Below are 15,307 nucleotides of genomic sequence, written 5' to 3'. Positions count from 1 at the left end.
GCCAGGCTGGTCTGGAACTCCTGACCTCAAGTGATCTGCCCACCTCAGCCTCCCAAAGTGCTGGGATTACCGGCGTGAGTTACTGGGACTTGTCAAAAGTTTATAAATATTAAGAAAAAGAACAACAGTTGGAAAATGTGAGTGAAAAGATAAGCAACCTGTATCTTCATTAATAGGAGTTCCAGAAAAACAAATAAAACAAAACTATAGCGAAAGCAGAAGAGAAAAATATTATCAAATAAAATACAAGAAATGTCCCAGGCATGAAAAGGATACATGCTTGGCCTACCCAGTGCCAAGCAGCAGGAATGGAAAAGGACCTTCACCCAGGTCTTTCCCTGGGAAATTTTGGAAGACCAAGCACACAGGGAAGATTCTAAAAGCTTCTCAAAGGGAAAACCAGGTCACCACAGAGCAGTGAGAATAACACCACATCAGAGGACAAGGGAGAAGGTTCCAAAGGCAGAGGATTCCAATTGAGATTGCAGGAGAGGGCAAAATAAAGATGCCCTCAGGAACGTGGAGTCTCTTGCAGGAGCCTCCCAGGAGCTCTTTCATAGGCATTTTCTCGCTGATGCATTCCAATTAAATCGAAGGGCGCAAAGTAAGAGTCCTGGGTGGGAGGTGGGAGGTGGATGGAGGTAGCAGGGAGTGGGGGTGGTGTTCGTCTCCAGGGCCCCACAGAATACTGAGTCTCCGGGCACTTGTCATCACGAAGGGAACATATTATTTAAAGTCACAAATGCAACCTAGGGATGAGTCAGCCCCAAAAGAATGAAATGCAGAGGGAGCAGCAGATAGATGGGGTGCAAAAGGGAAGGAAATATTCATTTATCATGGCAGGAAGTCAACAGACACGTTTCAACAGATCAGCAATAGAGAGGTGCAGGCATCTTCTTTACATTGAGAAATGGTAATTACCTGAAGAACTAAAACCAGAAACAGGAAATAACAACTCTTTTGGGAGTTGACACTGGGGCAGGGCCTTGTTGCTTTTCCTATATTATAGTCCCTTCTGTCTGACAGCCTTCATTAACCAGGGGTATGCATTCCTTTGGTAATTTTTAATGTGCTTAGTCTGTGATCCTGCCATTCTTCTGGGGCATATGAAGTAATATTCAACTCTTAGAAGCAAAAGGTAGAAAGAATCTAAAGACATTTTAATAAGAGATTGATGAAACATGGTTGTATTCACACCAAATGTGGTGCATATAGAGGGAACTCATACTCAAGAGAAAAGAAGACATACTCAAGAGAAAAAAGTTCCACAATAGTATGTACAGCTGAATATGCATGTAAAACTGAAATATACACAAAGAGAACCATACTTGTGCTTTGGAAGAGGTTAGGAAGAAAACATACTCAGGCTGGGCGCTGTGGCTCATGCCTGTATTCCCAGCACTTTGGGAGGCCGAGGCAAGTGGATCACTTGAGGTCAAGAGTTCCAGACCAGTCTGAGAACATGGTGAAACCCCATCTTGCTAAAAATAGAAAAATTTCCTGGGCGTGGTGGCACACGCCTGTAATCCCAGCTACTCAGGAGGCTGAGGCAGGAGAATTGCTTGAACCTGGGAGGTAGAGGTTGCAGTGAGCCGAGATTGCACCATTGCACTCCAGCCTGGGTGACAAGAACGAAACTCCGTGTCAAAACAAACAAACAAATAAAAGAAAACACACTCAGCTAACAGTGATTACCCATGGGCATGATGGAAAGGGGGCCAAGAGTAACTGTGGCTTTCTCCTTATCATTTCAATCCACTGTGCGAATTGTGGAATTCCATATAAATAACTTTTTTCTTAACCTTCAGGGAGGAGTCAGGCACCAAGAGAATGCTCGTAGTCCACTGTCAGGTAGGGGCTCTTTGCTTGCTTCTTATTTTTGAACCCATGGGTGCTTGTGATATTTGCACAGAGACTGGGGTGACTGCCCACTGGAGCCATTTGAGCCTGGAAGCTGGGGTGGGGGCAAAATGACTGGAGGAGCCCTGCCCTGGCCTCCCCCATCCAGCAGAGCAAGGTCCTGCAGGTGTGGGCCACCTGTGACCACCCACTTATCTCTCCGAGTTCACATGGCTGTGTCAAGTCCAAACTAAGCTGCTAACAGGAACTTCAGAGAGCCATTCTTATCCATTTATATTCAATTTCTAACCTCAAATTTGCATCGTAACATGGTTCCATATTTAAAATAATCGATTAAAATGTTCTCTGCCTTTAAATATCTCTAAGTCACTGAAAAGTTCAAAGTGTCATGTAAATTATTTTTGTTCTTGGTTCTCTGAAATGACCAGGTAGGTGATTTTAAGCCAACATTTGGCAACATGCCACGGCCCCTGGGTGCTGGATGTTGAATGGAGAATGAGAGGATGTCGCCAGGCACAACGCTAGCAGCATTAGCGAAAGGAAATGCAATCCTCAAAAGTTCTTTACAGTTGAAAATATAAGTTCTGATTAATGTGTGCTTCATTGTGCAGCATGGGGGTGATGAGCTCAGGGAGGATTCTGTTGCTTGAGATGTGTGTTTCTGTTTGGTTTTTTTCTTTTCTTCTTTAGGACAAATGTCACCCAATAAGTAGCAAGATGGCTATGAAGTAGAATCTGGACAAACTGAACCCAAGGGTGGCCTGAATAGTGAAGGGACTCAGAATTGGGGCTTCCAAAGAATAATAGCAGCTCCCTATTTTCATTCATCAAACTTTCCAAAAATGTGCGTGCAATTCACACACTCAAGTTTAGACTTACATGGCATTGGGAGTGGTGGGGTGGGAGGGCTCCATTCCCAGAGAACTAAAGAATTTCATAAAAATCCCTAGTGACGGCTCCTTCAAAGTCTGACTCAAGCAAACCAAGAGGGGTAAAAATCCTTGTCCCTCTGCACAGGGGCCTAGGGATGCCCACACGGACATCTCCCTGCTCTCAGGCTGCTGACCTCTTTATGGGGGCCAGGGCAGATGGCTGGTAAGAAAATCTTCTCTCTTGGTGGCTGAATACATGCCAAGTGAGCCTGGGCTGCTCCCTAGCAAGCACAGAGGCCACTAGATAGGGCTACCCTGCATACCCCACATAAAGAAGGCCAAGTCAGGAGCAAGTATGGGGTAGGGGAGGCTGGGCAGGGGGTGAGGACTGGGGCTCCGGTGAGCCACCACCTTCAGGCTCGGGCCACCTAGAATGGGGTGGATCAGTGGGGGTGCTCCTGAGAGCTCGTCCATGGCAGGGTGGGGAGGCAGTAGGGGCAGTTCTCCCCGTGGACCCAGGTGTGTATGGCCTAATAATTAGCCCACAGACAGAGAAGTCAAAAAGTTATCGTGATATCTAAGTGGAACGTGTAAAGTTGCCGACGGCCTGTCAGTGGGATGGCTTACTCAGCCTAAAAAGGAATCTGCAGGGAGGGCAACACATTTGCTTTTAGTGACTCCAAGAAATGGGTTAAGGGATTCCAATCTGTCTAAATGAATAAAGCCAGGCATGAGGAGAGCCCCACAGCATCCACTTCCTACCAGAGGTGTCCACAGAAAGGCGTTGTTGCTAGGGAGTCAGCTCCCCATTGCTACAAGTAAGCAAGCACGTTCCGGACAAGTAAATAGGAGAAGATCTAAGCCTCGGGTTAAAACAAATGTTCAAAAGTTTATCAAGGCCTGGAGCATCTGTAGCTGGGCTCTGCTTTGTGAGCATGAAGCACAGCTGTGCTAACTGCCACCTGCATGGATGGACGCACACAGCCACATCGCCCGCCACCTGGGCCACCAATCAGCCTCCCCGTCCTTCTCCTCACTCATTAAAAGACTCCTGACCAGACGTGGCTGTGCTCCCTGGAGGGGCTGGCCTGCTCCTGCAGCCAGGCTGGAATCTCCTTTGCTGCAAGGCCCTGCCTGCCCTGTTTCCTGTGGCTCCCATGGTGTGAATACAGCTCAGCACGTTCAGGCAGGACACCAACAGGAGGAACAAGTCAGAGATGTGGGCTGGCTCATCAGTGGGTATCTGTCCTTTGTAGACTTTCCTGCTGTGGCCTGACAAGAAGGCTGGCTGCCACCCTAGAGGCTCTTCCTAATTCGACCTATTTCCTACTTCTGTTTCTGGAAGGCAGGAGGAGCCCCCGCTTGAGCAAACCTCTTAGCTCCTATATTAAGAAGTTGTATTTCAAATGCAGATCTGAAAAAGTCAAAGGAGAAAAAAACAAGACATTGGAAGTAGCCATGAAACAACCTGGAATTTGAAGACCTTCTGGAATGTTCCTTCTCCTCCTTTGGTCCATGCTGGGTCCGGTGGTGGGCAGGGCTCTGAGAGGTGTGTGACTGTGGCAGGGCTTTCAGGACCGAAGCGATGGCCACTCACAGAGAGCTGGGGGTGTGAGCCCCTGCCTGGGTGATGTCTGATCAAGCTCCACCCACCCTCTGCAATCCAGAAGTCTCCCCAAGTATTCTCCACCTGAATTATCTGGAAGTTTCCTGACTTCTCTACTTTCCAGGACAGCTCTCCTTGGCTGGAAGGACTGGTTTTTCCACTCTGGCTGGTGTTAGACATACTCAGAAGAATGAATATCTAATGACATGTTTGTCAAAGCAGTGGGCGCCCTGCAGCCCATGCCCAGTATCTCATTGACAGCTGCTCTGTCAGCTGGCAAACTCTACGCCCATCAAAACTTTCTAGCCATTCTTCCTGCACCGCAGGCGAGCTGACTGCTGCCGGTGCTAATGAGGTGGAGATTGTCACATACCTTCCTGGGACACAATTGTGTTGCACAAACACACAGTGGGCCGCATGGCAGGGTAGACACACACAGACCCCGGCCCCATACCAGCTGGGCAAAGCCCCCCACATCCAGGGGCTTTGAAAGGATTAACCATTCTAAACAAACATGAGCTGAGGTCACACAAGTCACAACAGGTAGGGAGTGTGAAAAGGCATGCCTAGTACACAAATAAAAAATTTAAAATATCATTACCCCAACATCCAAAAGTAGACGCTGTGCTTTTAAAGTGTGGGTCTTTTTCTAAAGCATACTCGGAAGTATACTAAGAACATTATTGTTTTCAAACACGTTATCTTACAGGGATTTTTAAAGCATGAGAAAACTGTCCCTATATAATTTTGAGTATCATTAATTTTCCTTCTGGCAGCCAACTTTTCTTAGCTGGAGCTGGAAATTAGGCCTGAACAGTCTGCCCTGAGTGAGGCTGGTGGATTTGGGGGGTGAGAGAGGGGAAACAGGACTCCCTATCATCCCAGGAAGTCTGGGAGAAGGTGGGATGGGACAAATCCAGCTTAGGCTCTGGGGACACGCTCAGAGGGTGAGTCCTGCAGGGGCATCAGCTGCAGTCATAGTAAGTCAAGTATTCCACATTTATTCCAGAAAGACATCAAGGCAAAGAGGCCAGTGGTACCAGGTCTAACTTTAGATGTAAGCACAGAAGGTTCACTGCTTAGATTCTAATCACAAATCATCAGTACTTAAATAAACAATAATTTTAAAATAACTTGCAATATTATTGTTTTGGACGCAAAAGAAGGCAAAACAAAACAAAAAGCAATGTGTAGATATCGTAGGAAACATAAACAGCAGAGATGAGCAAAGCACAGTGACTGCAATCCCAGCATACACACGTGACCACACGCCACCCTTTGAGCATTACCTGCTCCTTGGCTGTTGCCTTAGTGTACATATTTATTAATACATTCTGTGAAAATGAAGTCCAACATGCAATGCATTAAAATTGGGCTTTACAGAGGGGGTACTGTAGGCTTTAATCCCTGGAATCAATAAATTCTGTCAGTGAGCTCCAGGGCTGGGGCTCACAGGCTCAGTTCTGCTGGTACCACCTGTGGGACCTTAAAACTCTGAGTATGGGTATAAATTAGTATCTTCTCACAAGATTCCTTATGAAGATTTGGTTATTATTGTAATTCATTAATATGTAATAGAATTTTCTTAATGCTAAACAGGGGACAGAACTTTCTGGGGCATGTCAGGCTATTTTCCTCTCCTCTTCAACTCTTGGTTTTCTGTGTTAGGTCGCTGCATAAACACCTCCCTCATTCTCAGGGGTTCCCAGGGTGTCACTTCCCTGTCCTGTCTCTACTTCAAGCTCTTTGAACAGTACACAGTGAAGGCTGCTGTGGTCCCATCAGGGTCCTTGGCCCTTGTGTGTGTCCCTTGGGTTACACAGAACAGGATGACAGGGATTCCTGAGATCCCACTGGGAAAAGAGGCCTGGGGCAGAAAAGACTTTTCTGTGCCCGCTGTTTCCCATCAGAGCAGTCAGGAGAGGACATGTGCCAAGCTCAGATGCAGGCCTTTAGGGAGAATCATGGGGGGCTGGGGAGTGCCACACTTTGGTCTCTCGGTGCACCTTAACATTTTCTAGTTATCTGTCCTGCCGCGAGCTTGGAGGTGGGGATGGGTTTGTCCAAAGCCCATTGTGCCGTGGTCCTTGGGACCTTTAAGAATCAGTGGGGGATCCCTGAGGACCTAGAAATGCAGGCTCTCTGTGCCCCAGGCCTCCTGAATGAGATTCTGCATTTCACCAGGATCCCCAGGGGACATGTGCACATGATAATTTGAGAAGTGCTGCTCTACGGGACTCAAACCATTTAGATGGGCTGATTCTCCACTTTAGCTACACATTAAAATCACTAGGGAACTTTTAAAAGTCACCCATGCTGGCTGGGTGCCATGGCTCACTCTTGTAATCCCACACCTTTGGGAGGCCGAGGTGGGTGGATCACTTGAGGTCAGGAATTCTAGACCAGCCTGGCCAACATGGTGAAACTTCGTCTCTACTAAAAATACAAAAATTAGCTGGGCATGGTGGTGCACACCTGTAGTACCAGCTACTCAGGAGGCTGCGGCAGGAGAATCGCTTGAACCTGGGAGGTGGAAGTTGCAGTGAGCTGAGGTCATGCCACTGCACTCCAGCCTGAGTGACCGAGTAAGACACTGTCTTAAAAAAAAAAAAAAAGAAAAAGAAAAAATTACCCATGCTTGCTCACTCACTGCCCCCCTGCCCCAGGATGCTGCTCCAGTGGGTCCAGGTGGTGCCATAGCCCTGCCGGTTTGAGTCACTACCCAGTGACTCTGTGGGCCATGGTTGAGAAGCACTCCTTTTTTTTTCTTTTCTTTTCTTTTTATTTTATTATACTTTAAGTTCTAGGGTACATGTACATAGCGTGCAGGTTTGTTACATATGTATACTTGTGCCATGTTGGTGTGCTGCACCCATCAACTCGTCAGCACCCATCAATTCGTCATTTATATCAGGTATAACTCCCAATGCAATCCCTCCCCCCTCCCCCCTCCCCATGATAGGCCCCGGTGTGTGATGTTCCCCTTCCCGAGTCCAGGTGATCTCATTGTTCAGTTCCCACCTATGAGTGAGAACACGCGGTGTTTGGTTTTCTGTTCTTGTGATAGTTTGCTAAGAATGATGGTTTCCAGCTGCATCCATGTCCCAACAAAGGACTCAAACTCATCCTTTTTTATGGCTGCATAGTATTCCATGGTGTATATGTGCCACATTTTCTTAATCCAGTCTGTCACAGATGGACATTTGGGTTGATTCCAAGTCTTTGCTATTGTGAATAGTGCCGCAATAAACATACGTGTGCATGTGTCTTTATAGCAGCATGATTTATAATCCTTTGGGTATATACCCAGTAGTGGGATGGCTGGGTCATATGGTACATCTAGTTCTAGATCCTTGAGGAATTGCCATACTGTTTTCCATAATGGTTGAACTAGTTTACAATCCCACCAACAGTGTAAAAGTGTTCCTATTTCTCCACATCCTCTCCAACACCTGTTGTTTCCTGACTTTTTAATGATTACCATTCTAACTGGTGTGAGATGGTATCTCATTGTGGTTTTGATTTGCATTTCTCTGATACTTTCACGGATCATTTCTATAGTTTGTTACTAGAGAAGTTTCTCTGAACGTGTAGAGCACCCATTACTGGATCCTTTCCTTACTCCTTATACGAAGATTAATTCAAGATGGATTAGAGACTTAAATGTTAGACCTAATACCATAAAAACCCTAGAAGAAAACCTAGGTAGTGCCATTCAGGACATAGGCATGGGCAAGGACTTCATGTCTAAAACACCAAAAGCAACGGCAGCAAAAGCCAAAATCGACAAATGGGATCTAATTAAACTAAAGAGCTTCTGCACAGCAAAAGAAACTACCATCAGAGTGAACAGGCAACCTACAGAATGGGAGAAAATTTTTGCAATCTACTCATCTGACAAAGGGCTAATATCCAGAATCTACAAAGAACTCAAACAAATATACAAGAAAAAAACAAACAACCCCATCAAAAAGTGGGCAAAGGATATGAACAGACATTTCTCAAAAGAAGACATTCATACAGCCAACAGACACATGAAAAAATGCTCATCATCACTCGCCATCAGAGAAGCACTCCTTTAGATCACCAACTGTTGACCAGGAAGGGGAGGGAGCAGTGCCTCCTGTGGGACTTTTTCAGATGACACAGTCACCCACCCAACAGGCCCCAAAAAGACCGAAGGTCCCCTGTCCCCACCCTCACCCCTCAGGGCTGCTAAGAGGAGCAGCAGGAGGATAAGGGAGCCTCATGTGCACTGGAAATGTGGAGGTGCTACCCCCAAATTGGGGACAGCGTTCTATCACCCATGCCACCTTGATCTCACACTAACAGAGCAAAGCCTTTCTACCACACAACTGAAAAAAGACATATGTCTAAAACAAAGAAAAAGAAAATTTACAAAGATACAAGTTGAACACTCTGGAAAGATTTATTGCTGGACAATGTCAAGAAGCAAATTCGTCTCCCATTTCATAACGTGATGGATGTGAAAAGACACCTTCCAGAAACATCACCCTGGTCAGCTGCTGGACATTTCAGATGGAGTAAAAACACTCAAACAACTTAACAAAGTGTCTGCCAAGCCAGGTACAGTGACCGATCGTTAGTTAACACGGTTAAGGGTACAAACATGGGCCTCTCAGACTCAACATGTTCACCCTTTCACCTGCCATAGTATGGCCTAGCATTTAAGAATGAGTGTTATAGCATTAAGACAAGGTTCAGATGGCAATTCTGTGATTTCTGAGTTGTTGACCTTGAAGTTTCCAGGCTTCTCTTACCCTCATGTTCCTCAGCTATAAAACGGAGATAAAAGTACCATGTTCCAGGTTGTCATGAGGATTTTATGGCATTATTTTGTAAAGTTCTGAACTTTGTAGTGCCTGGTACATACTAAGGGATTAACAAATATTTATTAACAATGATATCCTATTGGTCTTAAAAGTGGTACAACTGTAGTGGAAAATCTGGCAGTATGTGCCGAGAGCTTAAAGATGTTCAAGACCAATAATTCAACTTCTGTAAACCTACATTACAGAAATAACCTTGAAACCAAGTATTAAGAAATGGGAAGGAAATGCTTTGGGTGGGAGTGAATAACTAGAAGCAACCCAAATGTCCCACAGGAGAATAAGGATTAGGACAATAACTGCACATAGCACTCCCACAGAAGATGATGTTTCTTTTAGTTCTGAGTGCTGCCCAATTTATGAATCATTTTTGATCAAATTATTAAATTATAAAAAAAAATAAATGAAATGATGCTTCACTTGATCACAAGAGCTAGGTGGTGCCCTAGGTAAATGCCACTGATAGAAGGTTAAGAGAAAAAAGCAAGATACAGCATTACATGCACCTTATAAATGCAATAAAGTCAAAACAAAATCCCTTAAACACAGAGAAGCAGACTAGGAAAGAACATGTCAAGATGCTTATTGTGCTTATGTTTCAGATAGCGGGATTCTGGATGATTCTTTTCCCTTCTTCCTTTTTTTAAATCATTTTTTCAATTGTTCCTTAATAAACATGTATCCTTTTTATAAAGAAAAAACAAAACTAAATCCTTATTCTTAAAAGTTCTTTAACCCAACATGAAGTGATGTCCCAATTGTTAAGATCTGTGAGTCTGCAATCAATTTTGTACATGGTTCCTCAATTTTTAGAATTTAAGAATCCCATGATACATTTTATGATGAAAGAGCTCCAAATACGGACATTTGATTTCCATTGGTTGAGAACTCCTTATTCTTACATAGCCTAGACACCGTGCGGGATGAGCATGGCAGGTCACACCCAGGCAGGCATAAGCATGGCCCTGTCCTTACCATTAAGCGTCTCCATGGCATGTTCTGGACACACAGCTGACTCCTCCGGCCCCACACACCAGTACATGCTGGGTGGTCTTTGCGACATGCCAGCCATCAACCCTTGCAGCAGCCAATCTTCAAAGGCAGGTCCTGCTGTTGTCACTGCCACTGCCACTGGCCGTGGGGTGCATTAAGGCATGAACTCATAGCCATGGATGAGCAGAAAGCTTTCTTGTTCTGGTGGGTGAAAAACAATAAAATCAGAAAGCCTTTGTAATTCCTGTCCTCCTCCTCTGCAAATATCTGCATGGGTTCATTGAGTTTTCCCTCTGCAACATTCCTTTTTGTAGTCCAGTAGTCCATCTATCCAGCCAAACCCATCAAGTATGGTCAGTGGGAAGGCAGAGCTCCCCCCATCCCATCTTGATGCTGGGCTCAGGTCCTGTCTACCTGAAAAGAGTCTCAAAGAAACCCCAGACAATTGCAAAACACATACTAGTAACTGACTCAATCATCGTTCAATCAACGCACACCCACTGTCACTTGCAAGGCAGCCAGGCTCTGTGTGAGGCTCAGTGGCACCGAGATGGTTAAAGGAGCCTCTTGCCCTCAGGAGCACACTCCAATGGGGGTAGGACAGATATAGTTAAGCACACTCCAATGGGGGTAGGACAGATCTAGGACAATACAAGGCTCTCCTTTTGCCCAGGGCCAGTTCTTCTGGAAGCCAGAGGTGAGTATGTCATCCCAAAGGGGCAGTCAGGCAACAGTCCCAAAGACAGGGAATTATTACTGGTTATGAAGTCAAGTTAGTGTGAGCTTTAGCAGGAAGCTAAATGACGGAGGTTAGCAGAAGTGAGCCTCAAAAACTCTGCCCCTTTCCCAGGGGATATTTGGCAATGTCTGGAGACATTTTTGTTGTCACAATTTGGTTGGGGGACGGTGCTACAGGCATCTAATTGGTAGAGATCAAGGATGCTGCTGAACATCCTACAATGCACAAGACTGTTATTTGCAACAAAGAATTATCTGGCCCCAAAAGTTCCAAAGTGGAGTTAGACTAATCTCTGACTATGATAAACTGCTGAGACCAGGTGCTGCTCTTCTATGCTGGGCCCCCACTGAGCTTGGAGTCGCCCCCATGGGCATGGGTGTCCATCCTGGTACCATGATTGAAGTACCAGAGGGAGGGTAAGACCCATGCCCAGCTCAGGCCTGAGACGAGGTACTACCGTAAGAAATGCATGTGTGCCTACCAATGTTCTTATAGCGTATCCTATATGTAATGAAGTATGAGGTAATTAGCACCTCTTGTCTGTGTTCTCTCAGATAGACAACTCTGAAATGGGGAGTGATAGTGCAGCCAAAAATATATTTTTAAATCAAGGTTATGTAAAAATAATGCCTAAGAGAATCTGTAAAGGCAAAAGCACAGTGTGGATGTCAAAGGTATGGATTGCCTCTGTCACATGTTAGCAGTGACCCCCCCCCAGCTGAAATTTATATGTGTCTCAGTTTTTCACCTGTTAAAAATAGACATCCACCCTTATGCCCTGGCCCACTGGCGGAGCTACTGTGTGAATTCAACTAAAGTAAAGTTTCTGCTGCCTCTCTGTATGACAGGACTGGGGTGGTCATTACCTGCAGTATCAGTGTGCAGACTTGGAGGCCAGTGGGTCTCCCACCTCCCCCTAATGAACAAGATCAGAATATCAATGCTGGAGGGCAGATGCCAGCCTCACCAGTGGGTAGGTTCTAGAAGGTGCTGTGAGCAGTAGGAGCACGAAGTAAGATACAGGACAAGGCTGTGGGAATTTCTCACCTAAAAGCCTAGAAATCAGGCACCTGGACCAGGTGGACTAGACTCTTCAAGGCAGGGGAAGGTGGAGCTAGAAAAGTCAGGCTCCAGCAGCCTTGTGTATGCTGCACATGTTTCTGAGCCAAAGAGGGATGGTCGAGAGAAACCATGTGTGGGAAACACCCATGTTTGAAGTTGGGAAGCCTGAAAAGTCGAAGGAGGAAAGGAAAAACAATCAATCTGGGCAAAATGTAGGGGATGATGAAACCCATATAAATAGCAAAACCTGATTTGGAAAATCAGTTTGTGACAGAGAGAGGAAGAGCCAGCAAGACAGAATCTGTTTTAAAATAAAGGCTCCAAATCACACATTCACATCCAGAAACTGAGAAGTACAGTTGCCATCTGCTTTCAGACACCTCTCCAAAACAGTACCACACATAGCCAACAGCATTTCAAAAATCCAAATGCTAGACATTCTTCCTGAAAACAGAAGTGTCTTACCATACAATGTTTTTAAGTTTAAAAAAAAAAATCTTAAAATTATTTCAGGCTAACCCTCACCCAGCACATTTTGTTCCCCTTTTTATTTTCAGTTTCCTTTTGAAAATCACTTTACCAGTGGAAGATTTTGCCCCTGGAGCAGTTTTAAAATTCTAATTAGTATTTTGGCTTATATTCTAAGGTAGAAGTTTTAAGATGAGGTAATTCAAATTTTGCTCAATCTTTGCCCTCAAATGGATCTTTACTTCCTCCTGCTTCTTTTGGGTTCAGATCAGTGCCAACAAATGATGGCTACAAGTTATATGTTTTCATTATACACCCTAAAGAGGGCATCAAGAGGTTTTCTGCAGTAATGATGGTTTAAATGATTTTTCAAAACCTCATCAATTTCCTTTTGCCAACTATTTATACCTGCATAAATGAATAAACCTAAATATTTAATGGAAAAGAAAATAGCCTGGTGTGGTAGCTCACACTTGTAATCCCAGCACTTTGAGAGGCTGAGGCAGGTGGATCACTTGAGGTCAGGAGTTCGAGATCAGCCTGGCCAACATAGTGAAAACCCATCTCTACTAAAAATACAAAAATTAGCTGGGTGTGGTGGTGGGCACCTGTAATCCCAGCTATATGGGAGGCTGAGGCATGAGAATCATTTGAACTCAGGGAGGCGGAGGTTGCAGTGAGCCAAGATTGTGCCACTGCACTCCAGCCTGAGTGATAGAGCAAGACTGTAGAGAAAAGAAAAGAGAGGAACCTGTCATTCATTCTACAAATGTCTTACTGAGTTCTTTCTATAAAGACGGAACTTCATGAGTTTGTGAAGCTGGTGGGGGAGCAGACAGCTAAGTAATTGCTATAAAGTTTCTGACAGCAGAGAAACCCAGGTATTTTAGAAGGCTTGGGAAGGACTGTCGATATTGAAGAGTTGGAAGACCCTTGTAAGCAAAGTGTGCTAGACATGCTCATTCATATCACCCAGCTCCTTTTTGAATGAAAATCTTGGTCAAAATGGTTAGCCCATGAGTCTAGAAATCTCTTGAGTGCTATTTGCATCCCTTACTAATGTTGGCTTGCCTACAAAATGTGTTCAATGGATTTGTGGGAATCAAAATATCTTGGAGCCGCAGGCCAGAGAAATATGTTGTTCTCAATCCCAGATGAGCACAAAAAGTCTGGTGGAGAGAAATGCTCCATGAGTCTGAAACCACAGGTTAGTTAGGGTTGTCTATTCCCTGTCCAGCCACTCTACCACCATGCAGAGGGTGACTCCCTGTACAGTTATGGGAATGAGGGCACGGCAGCAAGCAAGACAGACCAGTCTCTGACCTCAGCAGCTCCAGTGGAGACCACAAGGTAATTAAGGAGAAATTAAACAGATAAAGAAGGAGTACAGAGTGGGGACTGTGGGGAGGCTGCAGAGTGAGGGATGTGAGAGAGAGTGTGGGTTTTAAGAGGGTGACCAGGGAAGGCTTTCTGAGGCTGTGAAGAGTCGGGAGGCAGCAGTGAAGGGGCCCAGTGCTGGACAGTGAGCTCAGTCAGGGTGACTGGGGGCAATGGCCTGGTGGTCTGAGATAGCAGAGGCTGGATCAGCTGGGAGTGTGAGGAGAAGGAGGTCTCCTGGATTGCATGCCAATTGCAAGGAGAGGCTACTGAAGGATTCCATACAGAGGACTGATATAGTCCGATTTGCCCGTTTAAACACACACACGCACACACACACACACACACACACGCTGCTATATAGAGAATGGCGGGAGGGGGAACTGTAATCCTACAGTAAAGAGATGCTGGTACCCAGGACAAGGGGTGGGGGACATAAGAAAAAAGGGGACAGACCAGGACACATTTTAGACATAGATTCAACAGACTGAATGTTTTTGATCTGAGCATCTGAGTTGATTGTGAGGTCACTCCCTGAGACATTGACATTTGGGAGAGGGAAAGGTTTGGCTGACAGCAAAACTTCCTTTAGGAACAAATTAGGTGTGAGGTTAGTTTGTTATACTATTTTCTCTTTCAGGACATAGGCACAGATGAAGAAAATCAAATCATAAAAGACATTTAACGTTAATATTTTCCAAAATTGTGCATGTTCTAGCTGTCCCTTTAATGTCTGGGCATTTTGATACCCTGCGAGTGAGTGGCAAACTCTAAAATTAGTGTATATGGTGAGAGGTTTGCTAAAAGCTATATGCCCCTGTTTCTCTACCTGTTGCAGGGGATGTGTTTGTGGGAGAAAAATTTCGTGACCTCAAACTGTGAAGGGGTAGGATGAGATGGCCACAGGGGTCTTTAAATTCTGAACCATCGTCTCCCCGCTGACCCTGGCCTTACTAGGCTTCCTCGCCTGCGTCCCCGCCTGCCAGGAAGGTCCCATGTAGGTTGCAGAGACCATGGCAGACATAGCAGTTGTATCTGTACCAGCCAGAGATACCTGGGCAAGAAGCATAACCCAGACATTGAGGAGGGTGAAGCCTCGCTGGGCCACCTCGCAACACCAGGAAGCCCTGGAGCAGTGAGAGACTCCTGGGCTGTCTCTTGCCAACACCCTGGCACAGGCAAAACCGCGCGCTCACACTCCGCCCGCTCCCGGTTAAAGGACCGGGTTTTCTCCAAAGGGAGAGGAAATATATGGACGCCCTGGTGTATTTCCCTGCTTGTGTTTCTTGCCTCTGCTTCCCAGCGTTCCCGACCCTGTCCCATACAGGGTTTCGGTGTTCCCCGCTCGGGCCCGCACACCCCCCTACCACAGGCTGGCTGGGCTACGGGCGTGGCGGGAGGCAGCGGAGACGTGAGACTGGGGGTCACCCCACACGCCCTCTGCGCCCCTCGGGCTGCGGCCCCCATGCCCGACCATGCG

At 45.8% G+C, this 15,307-nt stretch overlaps 1 protein-coding gene across 1 annotated transcript in view; it reads right to left on the bottom strand.

Annotated features, from left to right (window-relative positions):
• LRRK1 (leucine-rich repeat kinase 1) overlaps positions 1-10,572 on the bottom strand; it is a 153,952-nt gene extending 143,380 nt beyond the window's left edge. The window contains exon 1 of the mRNA XM_011957518.1: positions 10,164-10,572. Within this exon, the coding sequence (XP_011812908.1) occupies positions 10,164-10,260 (97 nt within the window). The 5' untranslated portion in view covers positions 10,261-10,572. The remainder of the gene's footprint in view (positions 1-10,163) is intronic.
• Positions 10,573-15,307: the final 4,735 nt, after the last annotated feature.

The sequence above is a fragment of the Colobus angolensis genome, unplaced genomic scaffold, assembly GCF_000951035.1.
Source record: "Colobus angolensis palliatus isolate OR3802 unplaced genomic scaffold, Cang.pa_1.0 Scaffold112, whole genome shotgun sequence".
NCBI classification, from domain to species: Eukaryota; Metazoa; Chordata; class Mammalia; order Primates; family Cercopithecidae; genus Colobus; species Colobus angolensis.
Note: the sequence above shows the minus strand (reverse complement) of the source record. Positions and strands in the feature narration are given on the sequence as shown.